This window comes from Poecilia latipinna, unplaced genomic scaffold (assembly GCF_001443285.1).
Source record: "Poecilia latipinna isolate Pla-1442-1.1 unplaced genomic scaffold, P_latipinna-1.0 Scaffold739, whole genome shotgun sequence".
Classification (NCBI taxonomy): Eukaryota; Metazoa; Chordata; class Actinopteri; order Cyprinodontiformes; family Poeciliidae; genus Poecilia; species Poecilia latipinna.
Window position 1 is genome coordinate 228,448 of NW_015113355.1, and position 27,227 is coordinate 255,674.

Below are 27,227 nucleotides of genomic sequence, written 5' to 3' on the forward strand. Positions count from 1 at the left end.
TATCAAGTATGGTTGTTTCATACCCAACTTCTTTGTGGGCAGAATGGAGTCAATTATTTCTACCGTGTTTCCCCGATAGTAAGACACCCCCGATTGTAAGACGTATCGGGGGTTTCAGGGGGGTCGGCTAATATAAGCCGTACCCCGAAAGTAAGACATATGTCTTACTTTTCGGGGAAACACCTCTCATCTAGCTGCACGCCGCCTCCTGCCCACGCCTGCGCCGTCCCCTGCACTTGTCACTACCACCTCCTGCTTAAATTAATTTAATTTTATGGTTAAAACAAAAAATTCGTCAATTTTTTTCCAATATAAGACATACCCCGAAAGTAAGACATAGTGGGGCTTTTGGGGATAAAAGAAAGTAAGACACTGTCTTACTTTCGGGGAAACACGGTATATATATATATATATATATATATATACTGCTCAAAAAAATAAAGGGAACACTCAAATAACACATCTTGGATCTGAATGAATGAAATATTCTCATTGAATACTTTGTTCTGTACAAAGTTGAATGTGCTGACAACAAAATCACACAAAAATCATCAATGGAAATCAAATTTATTAACCAATGGAGGCATGGATTTGGAGCCACACACAAAAATAAAGTGAAATGTTCCCTTTATTTTTTTGAGATATATATATATATGTTTGGCTGGAGTTCTGAGAAGATGTGAGATTGTATTTTCTTAATTTTTTAGTGATTTATCCTGGTTTTGGGAATTATGCTGAAAATGTACCATGGGTGCACTGACAAATCGGCTGGCCAATGCGTCCACGTAAAACCAAGTTTATGCACCAGCCTTATCTGCCTCTGCAGAGTCTGGAAATCGGCCACTGTCAGCTGTTGCTCTGCTGTGAGAGAGGGATGATTGGTCACAATAGTCATCCCACACAAAACATCGATATCTGCAAAGATTGGAGTCAGTAGGTCAAGATTTTTAAAGATCGGAGATCGGCCAGAAAATGGCCATCTGTTGAGCCCTAAAATTTACTGATGAGTTTGACATTGTATACTTTCTCCAATACTTTAGGTTAATGTAGTTTACATTATTAATAAATAACACAAAGATCCAGTAATCCTAATTGATACAATGTTTATTCGTGGTAAATATGTTTTTTTTTGCAGAAAACGTAATATTAAGCTCAAAGTCCTCTACCACAGTAGTAATAGAGTTGGATAGCCATACTTGGTAATCTAAAGTTGAGGTCTTTGCTTTTATGGGTACAATTTGCATAACATGGTAAATATGTTGACAGCTGTCTTTGGTAACATTTTACTTGCAGACAGATACCAAGTTTGCTCTTTCTTGTGGTGTCATCTTCTGTACATAGATGTGTGCTTAACAGGATGTAGCAGAATATAGTCAGACAGGATGTTAGCATTGTGGTCCAAACACATCAAACCTACTTTTCAAACACATTAAATCTCTTGACTGTAAATGATTTCCTAGCATCGACTCTTGGCACAATATTTGATTTAGTTTAGGTACTGTTGTATGTTCTTATAACTGTGAATGTAACTTTTTTTATATAAACTTGCAGTTATTAAAATATTTTGTAATTATTATTTTTTTCTTTGTTCTGTTTGCAACTACCTTTCAGAGCTCGGGATGGCTCAGCGAAAGTTTGCCCAGTGCCTGGGAGAGTTTCAGTTTGAGTACATCGGCGATGCAAAAACCGATGATGAGAAATGCATTGGTGAGAGTGGTTTCTCCCTTCTCGTGTGATGACAGAACTAACCACTGGTTTTGTCACGGTCTTTATAGAAATGCACTTCAAATGTTTGTTTACTCTTCTTTTTCCACCAGCCAATTAAGAACAGCCACAGCTAGAATTATTCAACCCTCACTGCAATTTCCTTTATTTATTTTTTGGCTAGTTTTTTGTTTGTTTGTTTTGTTTTTTTGTTGTTTTCAGCTATGATATTTTATCTTAATTTTACCCCACTTTAAATCAGGTTTCTAGGCAGATTAAAACAACTAGCTGCTGCTTGCAATATAAAAAATAAACAAGTATGATATAAATTTCTTAACACCATATTACAAGTGATTTTCTTTTACTTAAGACCTTAAGACATTTTAAGTAGGATGTAATGCTAAATTAAGATAAAATGTTTGTAATTTAACTGTATTTAACTAGTTATGCTGTTTTTTTATTGCAAACTCTTAAATAATTTAGATTCTTCCCTGGAAACCTCATTTGCAGCAGATGTTCAATAATATTTTGTGAAACTGATTGATGCTCGTAGCACAGCTGAGATGTATTTGAGAAAGAGACAGACGGGATGAATAAGTGATTCTAATTATAGTTTTTTTTTTTTGCTTCTATAGATGAGTCTTTGCAAGAGTTTTCCATGTTCTTGAAAAATCTAGAGGAACAAAGAGAGCTGATGGTGAGAAGGTTTTAACTCTATTTACAACCCTGGGAAAAATAAGTGTGGGTTTGAGACCAGATGCACACAATGTTTTGCAATTATTTCTTAACTGCCCACATGTAATTATTTCAGTGTTTTGTGTGAATTGGACTTGGCTCAGCAAAGTTGTAGTTTTATTTTTACATATTTGGCTAAAGTAGTTAACCTATTTTTGCCAGTTTCTTTATGTATTTTACATTAACATTTACAATCCTAATTGCACTGAATGAACAAATTAAAGTTGTGTTTTCTTTTTAAGTTGGACTAAGCTTGTGAAACTATTGGTGTATTTAAGTGTGCTGAACTGGTCCAGCATTATCAGATGAATTTCTAATTCAGTACAACTATGTCTGTATTCAGAAACAAGTTTTAAAAAAGGGGGGAAAAAAGGAACGTTTTAAGTCAATTCAGCAATGTTTTTCTTTATTGGATCTGTATTGGCCAATACTAAACAAAAACAGTGGATTTGTGCATCCCTACTTAATTAGGCTGGATTTGTAAAGTAATGTTACCTCAGAACTTTAAACTGAAGGATTGGAACACATATAACAAATTTAAAACTGGAACTACTTAAAACTTTGGTGTACCTTTATAGAGTTAACCATTTGTCCAGATGCACCTCACTGGTTTATTGGTTGAGTGTACCAAGGCGAGTCGAGTGGCTGCAATAAAAAAAAAGAAAAAAAAAGGCAGAGTACTGGAATAATTTACCAGCTGCTCGGTATATTGGCCCACCTTCACCATAAAATATTTATCTTCAGTGCAGTTTAACATTTAAAGTCCATATATTTTTGATATCCATCTGATTCTGAAATATGTTGCTTTTTATCTTATATATTTTCTTAAGTCATACATGTTTTCTGTGAGTTTTTTCTTTTAAAATTTAAAATATTACTCATGTTTACCCACCTGGACAGTTCACTTGTCAATTTAGAGAATAATTAACTATTTCTGATAATTATGGCATGTTAGAATTTACCTAAATTGCTGTTTCTTAAAATTATATATTTTATTTTTAAGAAGCTATATTATATTTAGATGGAAAAACACATGTATATATTCATACTTCCTTTAACATTTACCACATTTAACCTGTATACATATCAATAATATGTAGGAATTGATTGTAGTTCATGCCTGAATGCAAATGCATTTGTATCTCATCTCTTCTGTTGAATGATGAGAATCCTTTTGCTATTCAATAACCGCAAAAAGCTTTGATACACGCTCAGAAGATATTTATTTCGAGTATTTCTCATACCCACATCATTCAGGTGACACAGTCAACCAGTTCTATTATTGCTAATGTTTGAACAGTTTTTCTTCATGTTTCTGGATCAGCTGCCTGGGAGTGGCTGCACAGTTGACTGCATCGCAGTTGGACATTATAAACATCATAGGTTTACATAAGACAAATCTCATAAGGAGCAACTGGGAGCAAGTCCACGGCTCTGCAACTCCTTACTCATAAAACTAACATGTGACTAAGGTAGCGGTGTTAAAAGTCAGGTATTTTAAGAGCTACTGAAATCACACCTCAGGTAGTTAAGAAGCAGAAGTACTTTGGAGCCATTTGAAGACTTTTGTTTAGTGATATTTGATAGTTGAAGTTAGTGATACTTGCACGCTTTACACAGTGCCTGAGATTTTGTGTAAAAGTCAGTTTTCCAGGTAATGTCTGTCTGTAGTGTCTGAGGTAAAGGTGAGAACCTGTCATCAGTGGCTGACTGATATGATGGTTGTGCCAAGCATAGACCGCAGCGGTAAGCACTGCTCAGCACAGAGTGATGACATCACACTGCAAACAGAGGAAGCAGTATGCATGTACAGACATGCCTTGCAGCCAGCGCAGCAGAAACGACTAAAACATTAACAACTGGTTGCATCACAAGCTCTCTGTTCATGTTTATGTAGAATTTAGTACTTTACATAAACAGCCATAAAAGCATGCATTTTTATTTACAAGTTTAGTTGTAAATAAATTCAAAATGCAAATATACAACATAAGTAATTGAGTTAGTACAGTGTAGGCCTGTTACAATAACGACATTTTATTGCGCCAGCGGTTATTGCAATAAATCTATAACATTGTTGTTTTGAGATCATTTTCAAGTAATGTAAAGGTAATGGAATAGTAAACCAAGAACACATTTTCAAAGATAAATAAAGTTTAAATTCTAATGAACATTTAACACTGAAACTGAAAGACATCTTAAATATCTAAAATACAACAAAACAGAAACAACAAATAAAATGGAAACTGATGTCTGTAAACAAAATTGTCCTTCAGAAAAGGACTACTTGAAAAAACTAGAAGACTTCTGTCATCTAGTTTTTGTTAGAAAGAGAGAAAAGAGAACAATAAATCATTCAAATGGAAATTATTGAGCTTGTTTTAATTTATCAAGCGATTAATGATTTATTGATTATTGCGACAGGCCTGTTGGTGCAGTGCCTTGCAAATGACTTGATACCTTTTCATCATTTCATATTTTTTCTTACACTGAAACCAACAGAAAGCAGGATGGATTTCAAACTTTAATTTGCAGATGAACATTTGAAAAGTGGGATGTAGATTTGTAGATTAACCCCAGAACAGAATTGTGAAGACACAGGAATCACAGCAAACAAGTCTAGAAATGCACCTTTGAAAAGGTTTAAAGCCAGGTTTTGTTCTAAAACACAAACCCTGAACTTTGAATAGATCTCCCAGAGCTCTGATCAGTCCATCCTCCAACAATGAAGGACACAACTCTAAACTGACAAGCTGGGTGAGACGAGCAATAATCAGATACAATGAACCCCTGACTAGTCACAGTTGGCATCCTAATGACTGGCGTTTGCAAGGCAGCCAATCCTGGTGCGGCATTCATTTTCCTTGGCACTGATTGGCAAATTTGTAGATGATGGATATTTATATAAAATGTTGAAAAGCACCATTATTTGGTCTATCATTTGTTGTTCTATCACTTAAATTCCTACTTTTAAATCTTTGTACTGTGTATACCAAAAGGATTATTTGGTTTCCAGTGTTTGAGTTACTGGATGTTCTAGAAAGTAATTATATTTTATTGAGATAAAATAATATCTGTTCTCGCTACAGATGCGAAACATCACAGAAACTTTAATGAAACCCCTCGAGAAGTTCAGGAAGGAGCAGCTCGGTAACGTGAGGGTAATGTATGATGTTTCATTGCTTTTTCTCCTAATTTCTTCTTAATTTTAGTGGATCTATTTGAATCTTAATGATAACCTTTTAGATTGTTTGCCAGCTATAATTGATGATTAAAAATAGAGACCAGCTTAATTCTTTTGAATATTGTTTTTTCTGAAACTAATCACACTTTTTTGTTTTTTGTTTTGTTTTTTTCTGCAAGGCGGAAAGAAAAAGGTATGAAAAAGAAACAGAAAAGTACTACAGCTCCCTGGAGAAGCTTTTAAATTTGTCGGCAAAGAAGAAGGAGCCTCAGCTGCAAGAGGTATTTATCTTTCCAAGGACATAACACACAAAAAAAGAAAAATCTTTCTAGTTAGGTTTTTTGTTACACTTGCTTGTTTACTGTGTTTGGTTTTCACTGACATGTTGGACTTGGGGCTACTGCTGCTTTCTGCAGTTTCTGGATCAGTCGTTGCTATACAACCTTTAGTTGATTATTATGAACTGCTTGGAAACCAGCAGCGTTTTATGTAACCCTTCTGACATCTTGTTTTTGTCCGTCGTTAATGCCATGTTGTTTGTGTTGGCCAGCCAGAACGGAGGCTTGAACTTGTGAACATTACTTCGGCAGCCTGTTCTGTTCTGATCCAGGGCTACCAACAGCAACTTCCGTCACACGTTATAAACAGTCCTAACTGTACCAATACTTCATTCATGACATTCAAGATAATCAACTTACAGAACAGTGATGATGTCATTGACTCCAGCATGTGAACGTTCAGCTCGTGTGTGGATAATTCGTGGTTCGTAATTGTGGATTTGTTGATTGTAACTCCAAAATATTCTAAAGAAAATGCAGCTTGGAAAGCTGAACTGCCTAGGCCCCATTCTTCCTGATATGCTATTGGCTGGTGTTTGCAAAGCAGCCAATCTATGAGCAGTATTGATTTTCCTTGGCACTGATTGGCTGTGTTCAAGAAGACTGTAGAGGTTAGCTTCTGTTGTACAGTATCCAATGTGTATCAAGGTATACTTTGTTTAAACTATTAGTAGGCAGTTGTTTAATATCAGATCAGAGGGGGTTTCAAGTATTTATGGATTTTTAATGTACTAATTGATATTTTGCAAATTATATTTAACTATCGGCATATTTTATTTCTTGCTGTAGCTCAGAAGTTGTCAGTAAGCCTATTTCTGCCCCGTTTCTCATTGTAGTGCACTGTTGTTTATTTTAAAATCCTTTTCATTGACAAGAGTCATGGTTTCCAGTTCCCAGTCAGGAAACGGTGGATTAAAACTGAGGTCTGTGTAATTTTTACTTGTGGTTATAATAGATCCCTACCAGGCCCCTAACTTGCTCTTAATCTCACTCTTGTTTGTATTCCTGCAAAACACACACAATTACAGTTATTACATTGGTTGCCCAGGATCAAAATTGTAAATAATTATAATTTTACCCATTTTGTTTGTGCTTTGCAACATTTTTAATGGCATAATGGTGTGTTCAGGGAAAAAAAAAGAAATGGATACAAAACATAGTTTGGGAAATATGAATAAGATTTTGCGACTATACACAACGGCTACATTTTAAGGCGTTTTCCACATTTCCAGTTTCCCGTTCATTTCATCTTTCCGGCATTTTTTTTTTAACTTTAAAGTTCACTTTGACACTGACTACTGGAGCCTGTCCTGTCCTTGGCAAAGCACTCCTTAATTTGAGCTTCCTAGACGTCCTTCTGTCTTTCCTGTTAGATGCCTGTGTGCGTGCATCTCTGATTTTGCTTTGCAAATTAGGAGTCTGAGGCAGTGCACTGAGGCAGACCTGTTTGCCAAAGTTATTTTTATGTGAAGTTTACTGACAGCAGTAGATTTACCCACTGCAAATGTGTTGAGGAATAATTCAATCCCATACTTTGAGGGCAAAAGAAGACGTTCAGTTCTCCAAGCAGCAAGCGTGTGTTTCTTCCTTTCCTCCACATGTCTGTAATTATCATGGTGTGTGTTCTCCACCTCTCCAGGCAGACTGCCAGGTGGAACTCATGAGGCAGCACTTTCAGGAGGAATCACTTGAATATGTGTGCAAGCTGCAGGAGATCCAGGAGAGGAAGAAGTTTGAATGTGTGGAACCTGTGAGTGGCTAACCAAACTCATGCAGTTTTGATTAGCATATCAGTGATTCCTAACCTGGAGAACCAGAAACTGAAACTGTTTAGCTGATGTGATCCATCAAAACATCGATCCAACATCAATCTAGTTTAATTTTTTTAGCCATATTTAGACAGTTGGGTTAAACAAACAACAAATTAATGCTCTGCCACTAATAACTGATCAGTCATAATGAAAATGATTAGTTAGGTTGAACTCAAGTCTTTTTAAGCCTTGTAAATAATATTAACGTTTTAAGTTTGTCCCCAAGTTGAGACTTAGAAAAACTTAAATTACGGATAGAAAGTCAACATGTCATAAAACAAAGTTCATTTTTCAACACATCACAGACATATGTATGTAACAAAGCCACCCAACTTAAATTATTACTCAGATTTAGGACCCTAATGCAAAAAAGTGTTCTACCGCTGCAGTTTGGTAGAAAAAACGCTTTCAGAAGGAACTGACACACATTAATCACTGAAAACTCTTTCTGACCTGATGGATACATCCGATCTCATGAATTTATATGAAGTAAAGTGTGAGATTGTAAATGTAGTTTATTTTTCAAATTGGTTGGTCTCCTACAGTTAAATTGTTATATTTGTTACAGAATAGTGGGAGACTTTACTAACTCATATTTGTTTCATTTTTTGTAGATGCTGGCATTCTTTCAGGCTGTATTCACCTTTTATCACCAGGGATATGAACTTGCCAAGGACTTTGACCATTATAAAACAGAGCTGCAGATCAATATTCAGAATGTAAGAAAAAAAAACTATCCCAGATAAATAAATGATTTTATTTATCTGGGATTCCTTTTATAAAGGAAAGAACATGTATATTATAAAAGTCCTTCCTTTTTTGTTTTTTATTGAAGATCTAATTGCTTGTTTTTGTGTTTTGTGGCAAATTTGATCAAGTTCACAGTGTTTTCAGAAAAATCCATGCTTGTTTTGAAATGCATAGCCCTTCTATTAGGAAGGTCATCCTACACTCACTTCCTGGGGTGTGTATTTGCTTCCTCTCCCACCCAGACAAGGAGTCGATTCGAGGGCACGCGGTCAGAGGTGCACGAGCTGATGAAGCGGATTAGAGACACACCACAAGAATACAGACAGACCAGCCCCATCAGTTTTGAAGGATACCTCTATATGCAGGAAAAACGTAAGGTCATATGAATAAGCAGAAACTTAGAAAAAACCTATTTGGAAATAAAGTGACTTGCAAAAGTATTTCTGTTCAGTCAGATTTACTTTTAGATATTTTTTTTTCACATCACAGCCACAAATGTCAGTTTATTTTAATTGACTTAACACTCAATCATCAACTGTGAAGTGGAGCTGAACTGAAAAGTGTGGCGTGCATTTGTATTCAGCCCCCGAGAGTCAGCTCTTTGTTTAGCCAGCTTTATGTTTTAGCAAAATCACTCATTCTCAGATAGAGTTGATTGAAGGCATCTGTGAACAGCATAATTTTTTTCCTGCTGAAAAGAAGCTTTCCCGCAGCATGATACTGACATCAGTATGCTTCACCGTGTAGATGCCGTGTTCATGCAATGTATTCCATGTAGATTTATTTTTATCTTTGTCATAACTGTTGTGAAAAAGACTTATTACCCGAGCTATTATATAACAATCAACCCCAACAGGTCAAAATTTGTCTCACGAAAATCAACTAAAAATATTATGAAAGACACCTTTCACATTTAATTTTCCTGTGTTGTATAATTTGTTCAGGACCACCCCCCTTTGGTTCAAGCTGGGTCAAACGCTACTGCACTTTTGTCAAAGAGCAGAAGATTCTGCACATGGTGACTTTTGACCACAGATCAGGTGGAAAGATTGTGAGTAGTCACAGTATGCAGTGCTGACTTTTTAGAAATCTAAGCTATTGCTTTAGCATTGTAGGTATTTTTATTATTATTATTTTTTTATGAAAACCTTTCAGAGTGTAAGTAATAAACTCATTTTAGGGTGAGACGGAGTCTGTCACACTCAAATCCTGCGTTCGCAAAACAACAGACATGTTGGACAGGAGATTCTGCCTGGAGCTGGACATAACAGACAGGTAAGATTTCAATTCAGTTTATTTTTATAATGCCATGAGTCGTCTCAAGGCACTTTGCAAAACAAGAGTTTTCTATCTCAGGAAACCAAGAACACTGCATGGAATCTGTAACTGTGTTTCCATTATCTATGAAATCGAGCAAATTGGAACTAATGGAAACACGCTAACTTAAAAAAAAAACTCATGTTTTCAATAAAAAGTTATTTTTTGCACTAGAATAAGGTGTACTGGTGTATTACACAAAAATGCTATGGGAACATCTCTTGATGACTTACCGTGTGAGTAAATGTATTCATGTATGATTTTAATTGTGGTTCTTATTTGATGACCTGGAAAACACAGCAATCGTAAAATTGTTTTTTCGACGTAAGCAGAAAATCGCAAAGTTTTGCAAACATTTTCTAATGGGGACACATCTATTTATTTGTAGCATTCCCTCCTCCTGGACAAGCATGTAACAACAATAGATCATTGTTTGCATCGTGTTGTTGACTATGCAGAAATCCCTCATACCAAGCATGCATGTGGCAACAGTGGAGAGGTTAGACTCCCTTTAACAGGAAGAAACATCCAGCAGAATTTGACTTTAAGTCGGAGCATATTCACAAAAAAGAAAGAACTGATGTGGGACCACTTAAGTTAAAGAAAAGTAAAAAGTTGATAGCAGGAGAGAGAGAATGTTTGGTTGTTGGCAGCGTTGTCTCAGCCGATACCCCCTCAAGCAAGGAACTACATCCAATCAGAACACTAAGAGATGTGCTGATTGAATAAACACTAAGAGGAAAAAAATAGTTATATGTAACTACATACAGAGATAACCCAGCCCCTTAAACTGAGAGAGACAGAGCCAGTTCATCTTGTTTTGATATTGAGAGTTGAATGAATGAAACTTGTTTTTGTTTTTTTTTCATCACTTTATCAGATAAGCCACACAACTGCTTTGGTAGCTATTTCCTCCTGCGTGCCTTCAGTGACATGCTCATAGGTCACAGTAAAACCACATCAACGTTTTTGTCCCTTTTCACCTACATTTCATCTTGGACTGCAGAGCATGCAATAGCAGGACTTCTCACCCCTGCAGTAACAGACACCCATTCAGTCAAACAACTTAATTGTGCCCAGCCTCTTTTCAGCAGTATTAATAGATGAGCAATGCCCCTTATTTAGAATGGAAATTTGAGTGTGCGCATCCATTCTGACTGTCACAAATAATTTGATATCCATCTGCCCTTACATGATTATGGATGTCATAAACCAGTTGGAGAGTCTGAGAAGGCTTATGTTTGTAGTTACAGTAAATCCAAGGGGAATGTGTCCTTGGCAGGAAGTGTGTATTTTTGGCATGCATAATGCTAAGCACCCTGAATGTTTCATCCTGACACTTAAATAGCTCGGTGTCTTGCTGTACAGTAACTCAAAGGCTTTGTCTGATGCTAACGTGGCATGCCTCTCTCACAGGCCTGGGACGGTGCTAACTGTGCAGGCGCTGTCAGAGGATGACCACAAGCTTTGGATGCACGCCATGGGAGGGAAGGAACCTGTGAGTCAACCTCATGGTGTTATCATATGCATCACACACACCACGTTTTAGAACAGACTTTTGTGGTTGACTTACTAGACACATATGTGATGCATTTTTCATTTAAAAACATTATTTTTTCATTTAGCTAATTTCTACACCCCTACAGCATTTAAATGAAGGGAAAAAAATGTGTTTTTTGGAAGCAGTTCAAGAAAGCCAGAGTTTATACTCATTAAAAACATTTTTTAAAAATCAAATTAAATGTCCATTTGGATGGACATTTAACTTTTAAAATGATCCTACTATTTAAGGACGATTTTAAAATAACTTCAGATTTATTTGTTTCTTTATTTAAGATTCTCCATTAGTCTCTACCATAATAGAGACTATTCTTCTTGGGGTCCACACAACAAACATTACATTAAAATCAAACTTTTACAAACCTTACACAAAAAAAACCCATGATGAAATACCTTAAGACACAAACAACACTTAATACGTATCAATCTGTGTGATTTGTGTGAATTTATATATAACGTATGTCCACTTTACTGAAAGAAGCTTCAGTTAGTTTTTTTTTTTCTATTAAAGAAAGTGTTTTTCTTTTTCAGATTGGTTGCTGTCTTGGAAGAACTCTCTCTAAGGAAAGAGGAAGTAAGTTTCTAGCAGCACAAGGTCTGAAGGCTTTAACAGTATACTGAAAAAATATTCTTAAACTTTTCTTTTCCCCAACTTGTAGTCGATGCCCAGCTGGATGACATGGGTTTAAGTTTTGTGAAGAAATCTATCACTGCAATAGAAACGAGAAGTGAGTTCAAAATATGTATAATCTTTACTTTAGGACAAGGGTGTCAAATTCCTGTCCAAAAGGACTTGTGTCCTGCATTCTTTTCATGTCCAAGTCCTGCTTATGACCCAATTATGAGATTTAAGTGTCGACAGAGATGCATCTAAAAGTTGCAGCATGTCAGCCTTCGAGGACTGGAGTTTGACACCAGTGGTTTAAAGGCCTTCAGCTGGATACATTTATCCATGAAAATCTGCTTTAGTTATCAAGGGCAAAAGTAACATTATCCAGCAAATGATTTATCAGAAAACAATTCAACTAACATCTTAATAAATGCATTTAGATAAATATTATAAGTGTTTATGTAAATGTCAGTAGTTAGGTTCCAGCATTTGACAATCTAAAAAGTCAAATAGACCCCAACATGTGATTGGTTACTTTGTCTTTAACATTTTAATCTCACCAACTTACTTTGATGGTCCATTACATTAATCAAACATGTCCTGCATTAAAGTTTCCTTTAATTATTTCCACTTGTTATTCATTTATGGGTTTTTCTTAAATAATTCTAAGTCAATGTTTTTTATGTATTCATTGCATTTAAATCATTTTATGTGCCATACTTATTTCCTGAATAAAAGCACTTTTGTGATTCATAATTACAGTAGTTGTCTGTGCAGCGTGTCTGTTTGATAATTAGTTGTCTGTGTAGTGTGCCTGTTTGTACACAAGGGGGCAGACTTTCTCCAACTATTAGAGAACATGAAGTGAGCAGGTGCTGCAGGCAGCTTGCCTTGTACAAATTATGTAATTCATCTGTTTGAGATAGTTTTTCTGATTCACTTTTTGTTTCAGTGAACTTGTTTAAATCTCCTAATGACAAAAGATTTGTTTCTGCATCTTTTTATTGTTTGTGTCTTTGTTACTCGATAGGCATTAATGACCAAGGTCTGTACAGAGTTGGGGGTGTAAGCTCCAAGGTCCAGAAACTACTCTCATTAATGATTGGTGAGTAACATCAAGCATTTTTCATCACTGTAGTCAACAGATGTATTTTTGAAATGTTTTAATGACATCTTAGTTTATTTTCATGGAGTTAGCCTGCCAATATAATTGATCTGTCCATTTGAAGTGATTGTAAAAAAGATTACAAGTGTCTTAGCTTATTTGTACCACTTCTCTGATATGCAACAAGTGTCAGAGTGATTATTTGCCTTGCTAAGGCTTGTTACCACCCCCCCATCACCTTTCCAAACACCCAGACACGGTCCATCCAATTGGTATTCTTGAGCTTTTTTGGGCTTTGCTTCATCAACACACCACTAAGCCAGCCTCTCCTGTTCTCGTGGCAGGCTCATTCTGTCAGTTGCCTTTCTCAATCACCCCTATGCCTCTTGCTTGTCTGTATTCCCTTTCAACCAACTCCTTACCTTGTCCTCTGTCCTTTCTATTGCTCTCTGTCGGCTCTGTGGTTTCCTGCTGTCTCCAGCAGACACCAGCTCACTTTCAGCCCTGTGTTCAGAATGACAACGAACTCAGGCAGCCGCCAGACTGTCTCAGCTTCCTCTCTCAAACCTTCTAGTCTGCCAACCTGCCGATTCATGCTGTAGACACCATTAACACTTTGCTGCAAAACTTTGAGAAGTTTTACAGCCTGATTATGGTGGAAGTTTTGAGCCTTAGTCTTGGCTTTCCACTGCAGCACAGATTATTGTGAGGGAAAGGAAAATACATGGTGTTCGCCCATCTTCTCAAGAGATGCGTAAATAAACTTTGTATACATGAAGCAGCTCCCGCTGAGTGGGTGAAACAAGCTTTAGACCCTGAAGAAAGACTTGAGATTCTTCCACCATACTTCATTTCATCTCTTAGTCATAGATATGGCCACAGTCCAGTCAGCAAGGACATGCTGATTTATGAAAAAAAATCTTCTCCCATCCCATTACAGTGCAAACAAAGAAAGCGGCTCCTATTGAATGACAGGAAGAAAGAAAACTGTTAAAGTGAGCTTGAATCTGAGTATCTGGTGTAGACAGACTGGCAAACAGTAATATTTTACAGCATTTTTCTGTAAAAGCAGCTGAAATACAGGTTTTCTACAATGAACTGAACAATACAGTGGACTATCTGACTCTTAAATTACAAAAAAGATGGCGTGTATTAATACATCCAGCTCAAGAAACGATAAATGATACGCAGAACAAGATGAGACGAGATTAATAGTTACTAGTGTTGTTAGAAATCAGTGTAGGTTTTATTATAATAATAAAATAAGCTCATTGGACATTTTATGAGGTACATCTTGTCTTCAAAATTTCTCCAATTCATTGCTCCAAAGATTCAAGATGTTGGAAATATCTGAAACTTTATTTGAAATTGACATCTTAGAATCACAGTTTCTGCAGATGTGTGCAGTGTAATTTGAACTTTGTGACGTGGTGTGTATTACTCTGCAATTAAAGTAGTAAAGCAATCAGAATGCTACACTGGAAACATAAAAATCTTTCATTTTTTTAAATGGAATGTACTGAAATTCTGGCACCTTGTAAAATCTAAACATGTACAATTTACGTTCAAATATTACAAAAATGTTGTGTGACAGAGAGAGGGGCTATAATTTAAGAGAAGGATATTTTAAAACCAATGTATGAGAACAACCAAATGGTAGAATAGATTGGTAAATATGTTGTATAGGATGGGTGTCTCGAAAGGTTATTGTTTTAGTTGATGTGTGAAATAGTTGAGCTCTGAATGATGGGAATGTGTGGTTTAATTTAATGTGGGGAGAGGAGCAGAAATTCATAACATGTTTCATCTTCTACTTGGTCATTTTGGGAAAAAAAATTAAAATAGGCAGGCCTATTTGTTTTAATCGTTTCTGTTCTTATTTCTTATTTTTGCTAATGAATACATAAAATCCTACTGAGTCTGGTCATAAAGGAACACGGTCAGCAACAAGACAAAGGCACATTTCTGGCTGTTTGCCAGAGATTTTCCAGGAAATAATCTATTTACCAGTTCTCCACCATTAAACCTAGAATCCTGCAGTTGCTGCAGATTTATTGGCTGTACATTTGTGATGTGACTTTCTCAGTCAAGCTCAATCAAATATGTTCTTTTGGTGATTTGGTGACTGGTTTAATGTTTAATAAACCAGTTTGCGATAATTTGAGCTGTGAATTTGGTTTTCTTCTAGTGAAATAGAAGATGGCTGCACCATAGTGTAGAGTGTGATGTCAAAGCCATGTTTAGTTAAGAGTTTGCCAGGAAGATTTGTCCCACACCATTACACCACCAGCACCCTGAACTGCTGATGCAAGGCGGGAGGGATCCATGCTTTCATGTTGTTTATGCCAAAGTCTGACCATCTGAATGTTGCAGCTGAAATCAAGACTCAACAGACCAGGCAATCTGTTATCATCTGATTTTGATTAGCCTGTGGGAATTGTAGCCTCTGTTTCCTGTTTGTAGAAGAGCTGTCATGGTCTTTTGCTACCTTGGTTGAAACAAGAGATTATTTGAGCTGCTGTATCCTTTCTATCACTTCAAACCAGTACGCCCATTCTCGTCAGGCTTGTGACACCAACAGGGCATTTTAATTCACATAACTGCTGCTTACGGGATGCGTTCTCTTGGCTGTGTGAAAACAGATTCCTGTTCCTGTATGACATCAAAATCCCACGCAATGTTCAAAGTCTCAGTCGCAGTTAATTTCTTTCCCAATCTGATGTCTGTTTTGAATGTCAGCAACTCGTCTTTACCAGTTCTACATACATGGTGTTGCTGCTGTTAGATTTGCTACCCAGTTCAGGCTTAATCAATCCAAGTGTGATGCATTGGATGGTGAAGTATTAAAATGGTCAGTTGTAAGTGTTTTTAGAATTATTCAAAGTTTTCAGGTTTATGTAGGTGGTTGTGGTAAAATTTTGGGCATCCATTCTATTTACAGTTGAACAATTTATTTGAAAATTTTATTCAAAAATGTTATTTTTGTTCATTACATATCTTCTTATGGTGTTAAGGGGCTTTATCTCTACAGTGGCTGTTCCCTTTACTTGTTCTCATTATGCTGAAGTCATCACATGGCATTAACTTGTTATTTAATGTGAAATAATAACCAAGATGAATGTTATGGTTTCCTTTTGTACTGTACCTGGCATTGCTGCTCCATCTGTCTTTTTTTTTGTTTTGTTTTGTTTTTTTGAATACCTGGCCTCACTGTAACAGGCAGGTCTATTAGTGCCAGAAGAGTGTGTGCAGACCCCATCAATCCTCAACACAGAGACACACTCAGCTTCAAATATTTACTTCCAGAAGTTGACATTAGACAGGTCATTTTTGTAGCGAGTGCAGCCAGAGAACCTCACAATCCTGCCTGCTGCCTGCCTGCAGTGCATAGATGAAATGAGAAGGAAAAACCACACTACTATCAGGGCAACTGCCACCTGTCAGTGTGACTCAGGCCTCTAAGCATGTTTTCTACTCAAAACACTTCACTGACTCATTGCACTTCCACATCTCCTCTAATTTGTGAGAGTTTTTCTTACGTATGACTACAGCTCCCTGAAACTTCAGTACCACACACCTCTTAAGTCCCTGTGGAGTCAGCGAAGTAGTAAGGGATTAATTAAACTTATAATGAGTATAGAACTAGCCGCTCTCTACAAAACTGCAACTTCTTTCTGCGTCCACTGGGAATACAGCTGGTCCCCAGAGCTACCAACAATGCTTTTATCCTCAAATGACTAACAACATGTTCATATTTATTTTACATATTTGGACGTTCTGGGCTGCCCACAAAATAGGCCACAGTAACTCACAGTGCAGAATACTTTTTTTTCTACTTTGCAGATAAATAAAAGTAAAGATTTGCTTAATGTTTTGTTTAGATGAGAAGAGTAACGAAGTGGACCTATCAGCCAGTGAAGACTGGGATGTCAAGACGATAACGAGTGCACTAAAGCTCTATCTGAGGTAAGATTCAGCCATATGATGTACAAATACAAATAATTTGAAAGTATACCAGGTGATGTTTTGCTTGGTGGTAAGTAGGATTTTTCATTCCTGTTACCTTTTAGGTTTTACAGGGATTAGCCTGAGTTAAGAGTCTTGTCCTCATTATGTCTCTCTATGCTACTGTGATGTTTGCGCTCATCTAAAGCCTTAATTATAACTTTATTCCTTACATCATGTCGCTCTACTTGAATTTATTCCTCAGCCTATAAGTTCATCACTTTTACTTTTGCCTGCAATTTTCCCATCCTTCAGAAACTGTGAAGCTGGAACAATTATCCCCCATTACTAGAATAAATCAACTCGCTTAAAATCTCCTTTGTCCTCCTTTTGTGAAAATTTCGTGAAATTTCATAAAAGGCATCAATTGTACAGTATTCCAATATGTTGGAAGCTGTTTGTTTCTTTTTGTCTTAGAGTCATCAAATAAGACTACTAGATCATATTTTTAATTTTAAGAGTATGGGCACATTTTCCACCGTTTTAAAGATCACATCCAGTTTACAGGCAAAGAGTTGTTTTTACTGCACATGTAAGTTGTTTCAGCTTTATTTGGACTTCAGGGTGAACTGAACAAGACCTTATAAATTCTCTCAAGTGAAATTTAGTTGACACTTTATGTACTGTATCACATGAAAAGGAAGACCTTTGTAACTTGCCGCTCCTCTTTTTAAGGTAGCAGTTACAGTAGCGTCTGCCAAAACAAGATGAGGTTTAGATGAAGGAATCATGTTTTAAAAAGCTACATAAATGCTGTAAATGAAAAAAATATATACCACTCCGTTTTTGTTTTGCTCATGCTTACTCCTGCATTGTAATTCTAAAGGTATTTTAAAAGCACTATCAGTTTACAATCTTGTAATTTTACCGGTATTTCTTATGGTCTTCTGAGAATACAAGAAAATCCAGTTTCTGACGCTATCAATCTATTTTTTAACATAAATCATTAGATAAGTTATTGTCACAACTTACACACTTTGTCTAGGTCTATACTGGGCATAATTGGTTTACAATTCACAAAGATTCAAAATGTACTTTGGCCTCAACAATCGAAGGCAGTTTTATTTGTTCTTGAAGGATGTAAGAGAAACGGATCAAAGAGGCCTTGTTGGTCGAGGAAAATTAAAACTGTAGTCTCAGTTTGTGTAGCCAGGTTGGCCATGCAGGCTTGTGTGTACAGGTTTGTTCAATTATAGTGAATTTTTGACCGCCCTCCCCGAATAAACCACATTCTGAAGCTGCAAATTGCTTTTACAGGAAGAGAAATGAACCTCAGTTTTCCAGTAAGTTCTTGACTTTTGGTTGCTGCTGATTCCACCCCAAGTAATCTTTCCTACAGTCATATGTTACCATTTTATTAAGTTATATTTTCTTCTAAGTTAAATTAAATTGCATTGTATTATCAAATAGTCATTTTTGGGGCTGTTCTAACATACCAACTTTAATAAACAATAATGTTTTGCTGGCTTATACAAAGTCATGGTAATATTATTTTATAAATAATACTAAACCTGGCTAATTAATCTGAAAGTTTAATGAACTTTTATGCTCAAATCAAAAATACTACTCATAATAATATTAATATTCATGATAATAATGGAAATTCCATCTTTCCCCCTTATGCAGCAGCACAATGATACTGCTGTTTTCCACTGGTGTATCTGCAGAGTGTGACGTAGTTTTGTTGATATTGAGAATATGCTAAGAGTTCGAACACACTCCAAAGTGTTTTTAAATAAATATTTTTTTAAAGCTCTAATTAAACCTGTATTGTTGCACCTGCTGGAGTAAAGCAGGTCTGATGCCTCCGTTTTCTCTTTAGCTAAACATTTTTGGCTGTAATCCAGCTGCACTGTGAATGTACCTTCAGATGAACTTGGTTATATCAACCCGTGTACCTTGTAATTCCATCCTGTGGCCTAGTCGCATTAATCACTGCTGTGTGCAGACACTATAAAACAATGTGCCGGCTATTTCTGTCCCCGCTGCTCATTTCTTCTTTCCTTCTCCTCTCCTTCCCTCCATACTTATCCTCTCACTGTCTTGTTGAAGGAGCCTACCTGAGCCGTTGATGACCTATGGACTTTATAAGGAATTCATCAACCCAGCAAGTAAGTTTCAACATCCCAATTGTTTCACCCAGATGAAAATTACGTCTCAACAGCAGATTGTGTTATCTCTCAAAGTGACAACAAGATCAGGATAGATCATTTTGCACATTTAATATGAAATATACAAATGATCATTGGGTGATATAAAACCTGTTGTTTCTGTAGCCAAACCCAGAATCGCAGAGGAATTGTGTAGTGTGGTCCAGTCATCCAAAGCTGGCATATCTGATCAGAGGCTAGAAGTTGACTCAGTGCAACACAGATGTGAAGCAGTTCTCAGAAATGAGTTGGTTATATAACTGTGCTCCTCACAAATTCATGAGACTTGCTTTGGTGTCCCCCAAGGCTCTATTTTAGGCCCCACATACTTTTTAATTTGCACTTGATCATTAGGAGGCATTTAATGAGCTTCCACTGCTACACACAAACATATTTGTATTTCCTAATGATCCCTGGGCAATAAAAACAGTTTTATTATTATTTTGTCTTGGATATAAACACCTTGATGGTAGAAAACTGTCTGCAGTTCAATCAGAACAAAGCTCAAGTTTAAATCATTGGACATGAGGCTGAGAGAAATTAAAAATCCCTTCAGAAACTGCGGGTTCTTTTCAGCCCTGCACTTAATTTGATTCCACATATCAAATGTATAATCAACACAACATGTTATTAGTTTTTAATTTTTCAGGGTTGTTGTTTTTAATTTCATACAGCACTTGGATTTATGTTTAGTATGAAGGGTGCTTTAAAACGAAAAGTTAATAGATTTGATCCAAATGTTGCTTCAGCGATTCGTAGCTAAATGTTAATATATTTCTGTTTATTTATGTTTATGTTTATTTAGTTTGAAAAAGAAATGCAGTCACTTCTGCTTTCTGAACAGCTGAACATTTAATTCCCCTCATTTTATGTAAACTGATTCCAAATTGTTAAACCATTCTTTAGGTTGTAAGTGGGAATAGAATGTGTTTCTAATGCATTTAAATTTTTTAAATTTAAATGACATCATAGTTTGTCTTTATAATTATTTTTGTAGCAGCCATTAAGTAGCTCTGTAGATATCATATATTGTCATATTTGACTTTAGAAGTGTTTCTTTATCAATCTAATTGTCCTAAAAATTAGAATTATTCATATTTTCCTACAACTTTTGTTGACAAAATCTGCATACCTTTTACAACTGTAACATATAAAGACGATAAGCTAATGGAGGTTTTAGATCATAATTGTCCGGTAACCTTCAGCTGTAAAAACGGTAGTTTCTCTCCCACCCACACGGCATCATTTTTTGCATGAATTGCCTTCAAAGCGAGCCAAACTTGAGTCTTATTACAACAAGTGCTGTAATTGGATCAGGATGATGTTTTTATCAGGCACTCGCAATGCCCTCATAACGAGGGGAGGAAAAATGGATTAGCAGTGAATTTTTTATTTATTTTTTTTATTTTTTTGATGGATGACAGCATCCATAAGAAGCTGTTTTTTTCCCCACATGTTTAAATCCTTGTCGTTCCCATAGTAATGATATTTAGTGTGTCTGTGTGCGCTGCAGCGTGGGCGTTCAGATGCTCACATGTGAGGAAATGTTTAAGACTTGATCTTGGAGGTTTTTATGCAACCTTTTTTTAACACGATAGCGACAGCAGCGTAGAGCCGTCTCCCTCCTGCCAGCTATTTGGACTCTGCTGCCAAATTCAGAGAAGGTTCAACTCATCGCACCTCTTTGCTTGAGCAGGAAGGCGTCTTCTTGTAATCTGTAATCTTTCACAGTAAGGGTGATCACTCCTAAGACGGTGTTCTGAAAAGTCTCCTTCAATTTCAAGTGTCTAGATGAATAAAATGAACATGCTTTTTTTGAAGTGATAAAACTTTTTTCTTCACTCTCATTTATTTTCTTCAACTTCAGTTCAAAATCTGTTTGTGTACAACTCAGATAAACTGAGTATTCAGCATTGAATCGCCTGATGGAAGTTTAATATTTGATCTGAGCAGCTCTGGCTCTTTGCCACTTTAAAAATCCTTGTAGTTTAAAATGAGTGCGTGGCTGTTTTTTCTTCCTGCGTTTTGAATAGAGGGCGGCAGTCCCGAGTCTCGCATCCAAGCCATCCACCACTTGGTCCACAAACTACCGGAGAGGAACCGACTAGTCCTCGGGCTGCTCATGAAGCATCTGGCCAAGTGAGTGGTCATAGTTCACCCAATCTCCGCCTCCTCTCTCTCAGTTCTCTCTCTCTGCTCTTCATGTCTGTCTCCTCGTTCTCACTCCACATGCTTTTTCTCTCCATCTCCCTCACTCCCACTCTCTTCACTCCCCCTTCCCTGCTGTCACTCCATCTCTTCCATGTCTACTCACTGCTTGCTAACAAATTTGACTTTTTTTTGTCTTTTCTTGGGCAATTTTCATGCAAGTTGCTTAAAGGGGATAATTATATCGGCTTATTGTACCTGTTTGCCATGCCCATTTGTGGCCTCAGAACAACAATAGAGTCAAAGTGGAGCTTTTATTTATTTATTTTTTTTATCAAAGAGCATTATTTTCACCCCTGGTTGGCCCTCTATTATGAATCACTTATTTAGCATTTAGATAAAAGGAAAATATTTAGGAAATAATGTTTGCCAACATTACAAGGTTTTACCTCAGCAAGCTTTTTATAAACTAAATATGAGCAAATTGAAGATAAGTAAATAATCCCTCTTCCCTGAGGCAGTAGAAGTCTGGTGAGTCTTATTTCATTGAAACCCGCTGTAGAATCAGGCTCTAGTTTAGAAAAAAAAAAAATAAGGCAGCGCTATTGAAATTGAATTTGGATTATCCAGCGTGAAATTCTCCAGACTGGAGACTTGAATATTTTTCTAAAGTTGGCGTGTGTGCATGTCCTGCAGGGGAAGGAAGCAAAGCCAGAATTTCACACTCGTATCTGAAATGGTTGCAGAGATGTTATAAATGTGAGTGTCACCAATGTTTTTGTCTTCAAAGGCACTCTTTGAAGCTATTTAAACTGTCTCTCTTCAGCTCTGACACGCATCATCGTGTTTGAGTGTGAAATCTCTTCACCAGTCTAGATAACTTGAAATTAAGGGTTTTTTCCACTCCTATGACCACCTTGCTGTCCTAGTTTTGAAATGGATGTTCAGAGTATTCATATTTCTTGAGCTTTTTCACATTTTTTAATTTTACAACCGCAAACTTCCACGAGTTTAGTGGGATTTTTGTGCAACAGACCAACACAAGATAGATGATTTTGTATTTATCTATCTTTTCTCTTTCTGTAAAAGAAAATCCAGTGCAAACTATTCCCATTGGTGATCAAAAAGCATAGAGACCAGCTGAAGATATTCACTTCTGGAATCTGTCCGGAAGACAAGTTGAAGTCAAATACTCAACAGATCTGGCCTTAAGAAGAGCAATAAAAGCAAAATAATTGCTAAACAAAAGTCAAATAATTGCTTCTGCAGATCGCCACAAGACATGTAGTGTAAAGAGCAGACATGTGAAACAATGCTCTCTGATCAGGTGAGACCTTCCTTTAACATTTGGTAAACTTGGAAAATAGCATATTTTCATCCTGAACACTCGATTCCCACAGTCAAACATGGTGGTGGTAGCATTATTATATGGGATTCTTTTCTGAAATGGGATTGGGAATAGAGGTAAGAATTAATATGAAGATGGATGGAGCAAAATACTGTAAATCCTGAAAGATCTTGTAAAACTATCCAAATTTCACAGAGAATCTGTGACAAAACTGGAAATTTGTTGGCGTCTTTTGGATCAGTTCCTGCATCTACTCTTCCTAGGTTCCACACATTCAACTTAAACAGCTAAAACATATGGCGCACATAGCCCAAACATATTCAAAACTAAAATAACTACAAAGATAAACAAATACAAAATAGATGCCATAGATCAAAACTAATGAATTATACTATTTTGAAAACATCCTACAAAAGAACATTGACTTCAATATGTTAAGCAACCCGTTTATGGAAAACATACACAAGTACATGATACAATATAAGATTAAGAAGGGGTGGTTTTTTTAGTAGTTTTTTTTTTTTTTTGTAAATACCTTTTTAAAGCAGTTAATTTTTTTTCTTTTGCATCTCCAATATGTTTTCCGTTATGAAAACATTGGAGATGTGATCATAACACTTCAAAGAAATTGTATAAATCTACGTTCTCTATATCCAAACTGAATCTGAGGTATTTTACAGAAAAGAATTGGCAAAATATTGGTTGAATAAAAATGTACATTACTCTTTTCAGATTTTTATCCATAAAAAAATATTGTTTTCTTTCTGCTTTACAAGCATGCATCATGGTTGTTGGATGCCACATAAAGTCTTCTCAAAAATTCTTGAAGTTTGTAATTGTAACAGGATCAAATCTAAAATAGGCCAAAAATACGACTTCATTAAAGCTGACCAGGGGTGTAGTCCTGTCATTAGTAGACACTTGCACTTTTTATTTTTATATATAAAACTCAGCATTATGGTGCAATATGAATACATATCTGAGCAAAGTTGGATAATTTATTTGATGATGTTGCTTTTTGGTTGCAATTTGTTTCAATACACAAATTCTGTCCCTGCAGACTTCTGTCTCTTATTAATGTGGCATAACATTGAATTGGGTCGTTGAGTTAAAATGTTAAAGGATCTTTCTTTTCCCTCAGCGTTGCAGCTCACAGCAAACAGAATCTGATGACCGTCGCCAACCTGGGCGTGGTGTTTGGTCCCACGCTGATGAGGCCGCAGGAGGAGACCGTCGCTGCCATCATGGATCTCAAGTTCCAAAACATTGTTGTGGAAATCCTCATTGAACATCATAAAAAGGTAGCGCAGATTTATCATTTACTTAGAGCAGTTCTCACTTACAATTGCACCTTTTCTATGGGATGTAACTTAAAACTTTGGTTATGAAAATACCTATTTGATCCTTTTCTGATTTGAAAGTTTAGCTCACACATGCAGTGAAAATGTGTTGTCCCTCTTTCTCAATTCCTTTTTTTTTGCATGTTTGTCACACTTAAATGTTTCAGAACATTAAAGCAATTTAACTATTAGTAAAAGACAACACAAGTATTTTTAAATGAAGGTGTTTATTATTAAAGGAGAAGGAAATTGGAAACCTACGTGGCCCTGGGTGAAAAGTGATTATCCCCTCAACCTAATAACTGGTTTAGTTACCTTTGGCAGCATCAGCGGCAGCCAAGTGTTAGTGATAATTACTGACTCGCCACCAGGTGGGACTGTGTGTCTGACTCAGACGGTTTTATTCCTGAATCGGGCTGAGTGACGTAAAGTCATCCCATTTCAAACATCTAGGAGAATTCACCTGGTTAGGCCCCGTTCAGCCCAAAGAGGCCAGCACTGAGACGGTTTTATGCAAAACTAAACAAATTTACACCAAACTGTAAAAATTTGCTCAGAAACATAAAGATGGTACCAAAGTAACCAATTTAGGCAGTTTTTCAGTTTGGGGATTAGTTACACTTTAAACGTCTCCCGACCCTTAGAGGGCGCTCTACCCTGTTCTCGAGGTCTTGACTTTCTCATCTGATCTCTCACTGACACTAAATATAGATAATTTGAAGTCTTCCTTCCCATTATCAGCTTCCACATTGAAGAGTGTTATTGTTACCCATGACCTAGTAGTGCTAAAGGCAGGGTCTGCTCACTGATCAGATTTGTTTTTCATTCTGACTCTGCTGTCACCACTCAGGGCCAATCAAACTGACATGCTGCCTATTCCAGTCACCAGCCTGCTTCTTGATGCATCTCTTGTGGGAATGTTAGAATGGAAGAAACCGATTCTTTGGGTAGATGTTCTTTAGTAACATCATTAGGGTAAGGTCAAGGCTATCTATAATAAATACATACATTGATTGATTGTAATTTGTGTGCTACAAGGGCACATGACGAACATGAGAGCCAGAATTGTGGCTGGGCAGTAACAGATATAATACTAATTAATCTTAGTTACATAAAAAAAAACGTTTTTTCATGGTTTTGGATAAACAGACAATAAAAAAATTGAGTCTTCATTTATTTCTAAGTGAGCAAACTTACAAAATCAGCAGGAGATCAAGTAACTGCATCCCCCACTGTACGGAGCTACTGTGAGACTTTGATTCATTCTGGCAGTGCAAAATTTTCTTCATAATTGTGTTTCGACTTGGCATTCAGTGCTATTTTTACTGAAGGCAATGTGTCCTGTGAAACTCAAGATGAACAAAAAGATGCGGAAATATCAGGTGACAAACAGAAAGCTGCATGAGGCGGCTATGTTTACCACCGTTGGTGACATGTAATTACTTGATACTGAAGGATAACGAAGGTGCAAGCAAAGCAAAAATATGTTTGCAAGTCTTGTTTTATTTTTATCACGTTAAGTTATTGCTGGTGACAAAGAGAAATCACTTATTTGATCAGAAACCCAGATTGTACGTGACTTTCCTGTCTTCTGTTGACTGCAACAAAATATTTCTGTTTTGAACAAATGTTCAGGAAGTGAACATGAATTATGTGAAATTTTGTAAATTGTGTCTCATTCTGTGCAAATAATAAGTGATATAAATATGCTTCTGGCACAGCAGGAAGAAAGGTATCAATTGAAGTTCCTAAACTTGCAAAACATTTCAATCTGGCCAGTAGGGGGAGCTCCAAGTGCTTAAACTTGGCTGCTACACCTGGTGTTCCGATAGTTTGATTAATGATCAGATAATTGTGTATATTTTCTGTATTTCTGAAATTCTCAGTCTTTCTGAATGCAATAATTAAAAAGGAGAGGATTTTGTGTCAAAGCAGAAAAGGTTCTGAGATTAGGTTTCTAATCTATTAGGAGCAGCACTTCTTCCTTCACAGAGTCAGATGAGAACCTGAGCTTTAAAACGTTTTTTCTTACCCCCTTCCTGTTGGTTCATTAAATTGAAGATATGCGTTGTGTATAATATTTTTACCCAAGCTCACAAATCCAAAATTGTTTGCGAACCCCACAGAAGGCAGCTGAAAACCAACAGGGTATATAAATGTGCTAAAGCAAAAGCATCAGCAGCCCTGCGTACGTATACAGCTCCACTCTGAATCTACCCAGTGTGCCCGACGCCGGCCTGGTGATAAAAGATGTAGTGTTAGAATGCAGCAAGAGCATTTTGGAAAGTACAGCATGTTAGAGCAGGGGAAAAGCTGAGCAGACAGACAGACAGACAGGCATTAACTTTCCTCACAGCTGAGTCCCACTCCAGACTGTTGATACCCCCAGATACCAACACTAGACTCTGTTTTACATTCACCTCCATCTGCAGAGCGAGGCAGCAGAAACTCTCAGCCATATCAGATTTCTCACTTTTTTTTTTTTTTCCTATCTGCCTCTTTTCTACAAACTTTCTCTCTCATGCCCTCCCCTCCTCTGCGTCTCTCTCGTTCACACTCCGTCTCATTTTCTCTGCCACTTTCTCTCTCCTCCCTTCACTCTGCACCCCTTCCTCCCCCCTCGTCTGTGATCCTTTCCGAGGCTCTGCTGAGACTTCCTCTCCTCTGTAGCCCTATTCTCTTTCAACTCCACATCTAAAGTTTATATGTAAACATGGTCCAGTGTAAACAGCCTGCACCACTTCGCCAACCTTTCTCAAGTCCAAAAGTGTGTTTATTTTATTTCTCGCTTTTTCAGAGAGTGGGTCAATTTCTCTGAGGGGAAAAGTCACCTTAACTCAGACCCATATTTTTGAATTGGGTGTGATTTATGGTCTGTGTGGAGCTGCTCTTGTTTTCTCTTTTTTTTTTTTAGGGAGAAATAAAATCTTTTTAAGCGCAATATATTTTTGTTGTCCAGTCAGTGTGCTGTGCAACTTTTTTGAAAGCTGTAAATACTGTTTCCCCAATCTACCACAACAGAAAGACTGAGTTTTCAAACTTGTGAGGTCAGTTGAGGATGTGCTTCTGCTAATAGAGTCTCTGTGCAATGCATGTTGTTTGGTTAGAGACTTACTCACTTGTGC

The 27,227-nt window shown here is 36.8% G+C and overlaps 1 protein-coding gene and 1 long non-coding RNA gene across 2 annotated transcripts in view; one reads left to right on the top strand and one right to left on the bottom strand.

Moving 5' to 3' along the window:
• The window catches only part of arhgap10 (Rho GTPase activating protein 10), a 61,799-nt gene that overhangs the window by 15,439 nt on the left and 19,133 nt on the right, over positions 1–27,227 (top strand). Inside the window, exons 2-18 of the mRNA XM_015045691.1 lie at positions 1,612–1,707; positions 2,340–2,401; positions 5,526–5,597; positions 5,800–5,901; positions 7,598–7,708; positions 8,384–8,488; positions 8,762–8,891; positions 9,464–9,570; positions 9,700–9,794; positions 11,253–11,334; positions 11,928–11,970; positions 12,056–12,124; positions 13,037–13,111; positions 16,993–17,077; positions 19,169–19,227; positions 21,300–21,405; positions 23,904–24,063. Of these exons, the coding sequence (XP_014901177.1) occupies positions 1,612–1,707; positions 2,340–2,401; positions 5,526–5,597; positions 5,800–5,901; positions 7,598–7,708; positions 8,384–8,488; positions 8,762–8,891; positions 9,464–9,570; positions 9,700–9,794; positions 11,253–11,334; positions 11,928–11,970; positions 12,056–12,124; positions 13,037–13,111; positions 16,993–17,077; positions 19,169–19,227; positions 21,300–21,405; positions 23,904–24,063 (1,559 nt within the window). The remainder of the gene's footprint in view (positions 1–1,611; positions 1,708–2,339; positions 2,402–5,525; positions 5,598–5,799; positions 5,902–7,597; positions 7,709–8,383; positions 8,489–8,761; positions 8,892–9,463; positions 9,571–9,699; positions 9,795–11,252; positions 11,335–11,927; positions 11,971–12,055; positions 12,125–13,036; positions 13,112–16,992; positions 17,078–19,168; positions 19,228–21,299; positions 21,406–23,903; positions 24,064–27,227) is intronic.
• On the bottom strand, positions 2,686–27,223 carry LOC106955483 (uncharacterized). The gene is made up of 3 exons (XR_001426586.1): positions 24,257–27,223; positions 10,207–10,210; positions 2,686–2,726 (listed from the first exon to the last, which is right to left on the bottom strand). It is a non-coding gene; the product is annotated as an uncharacterized LOC106955483 (long non-coding RNA).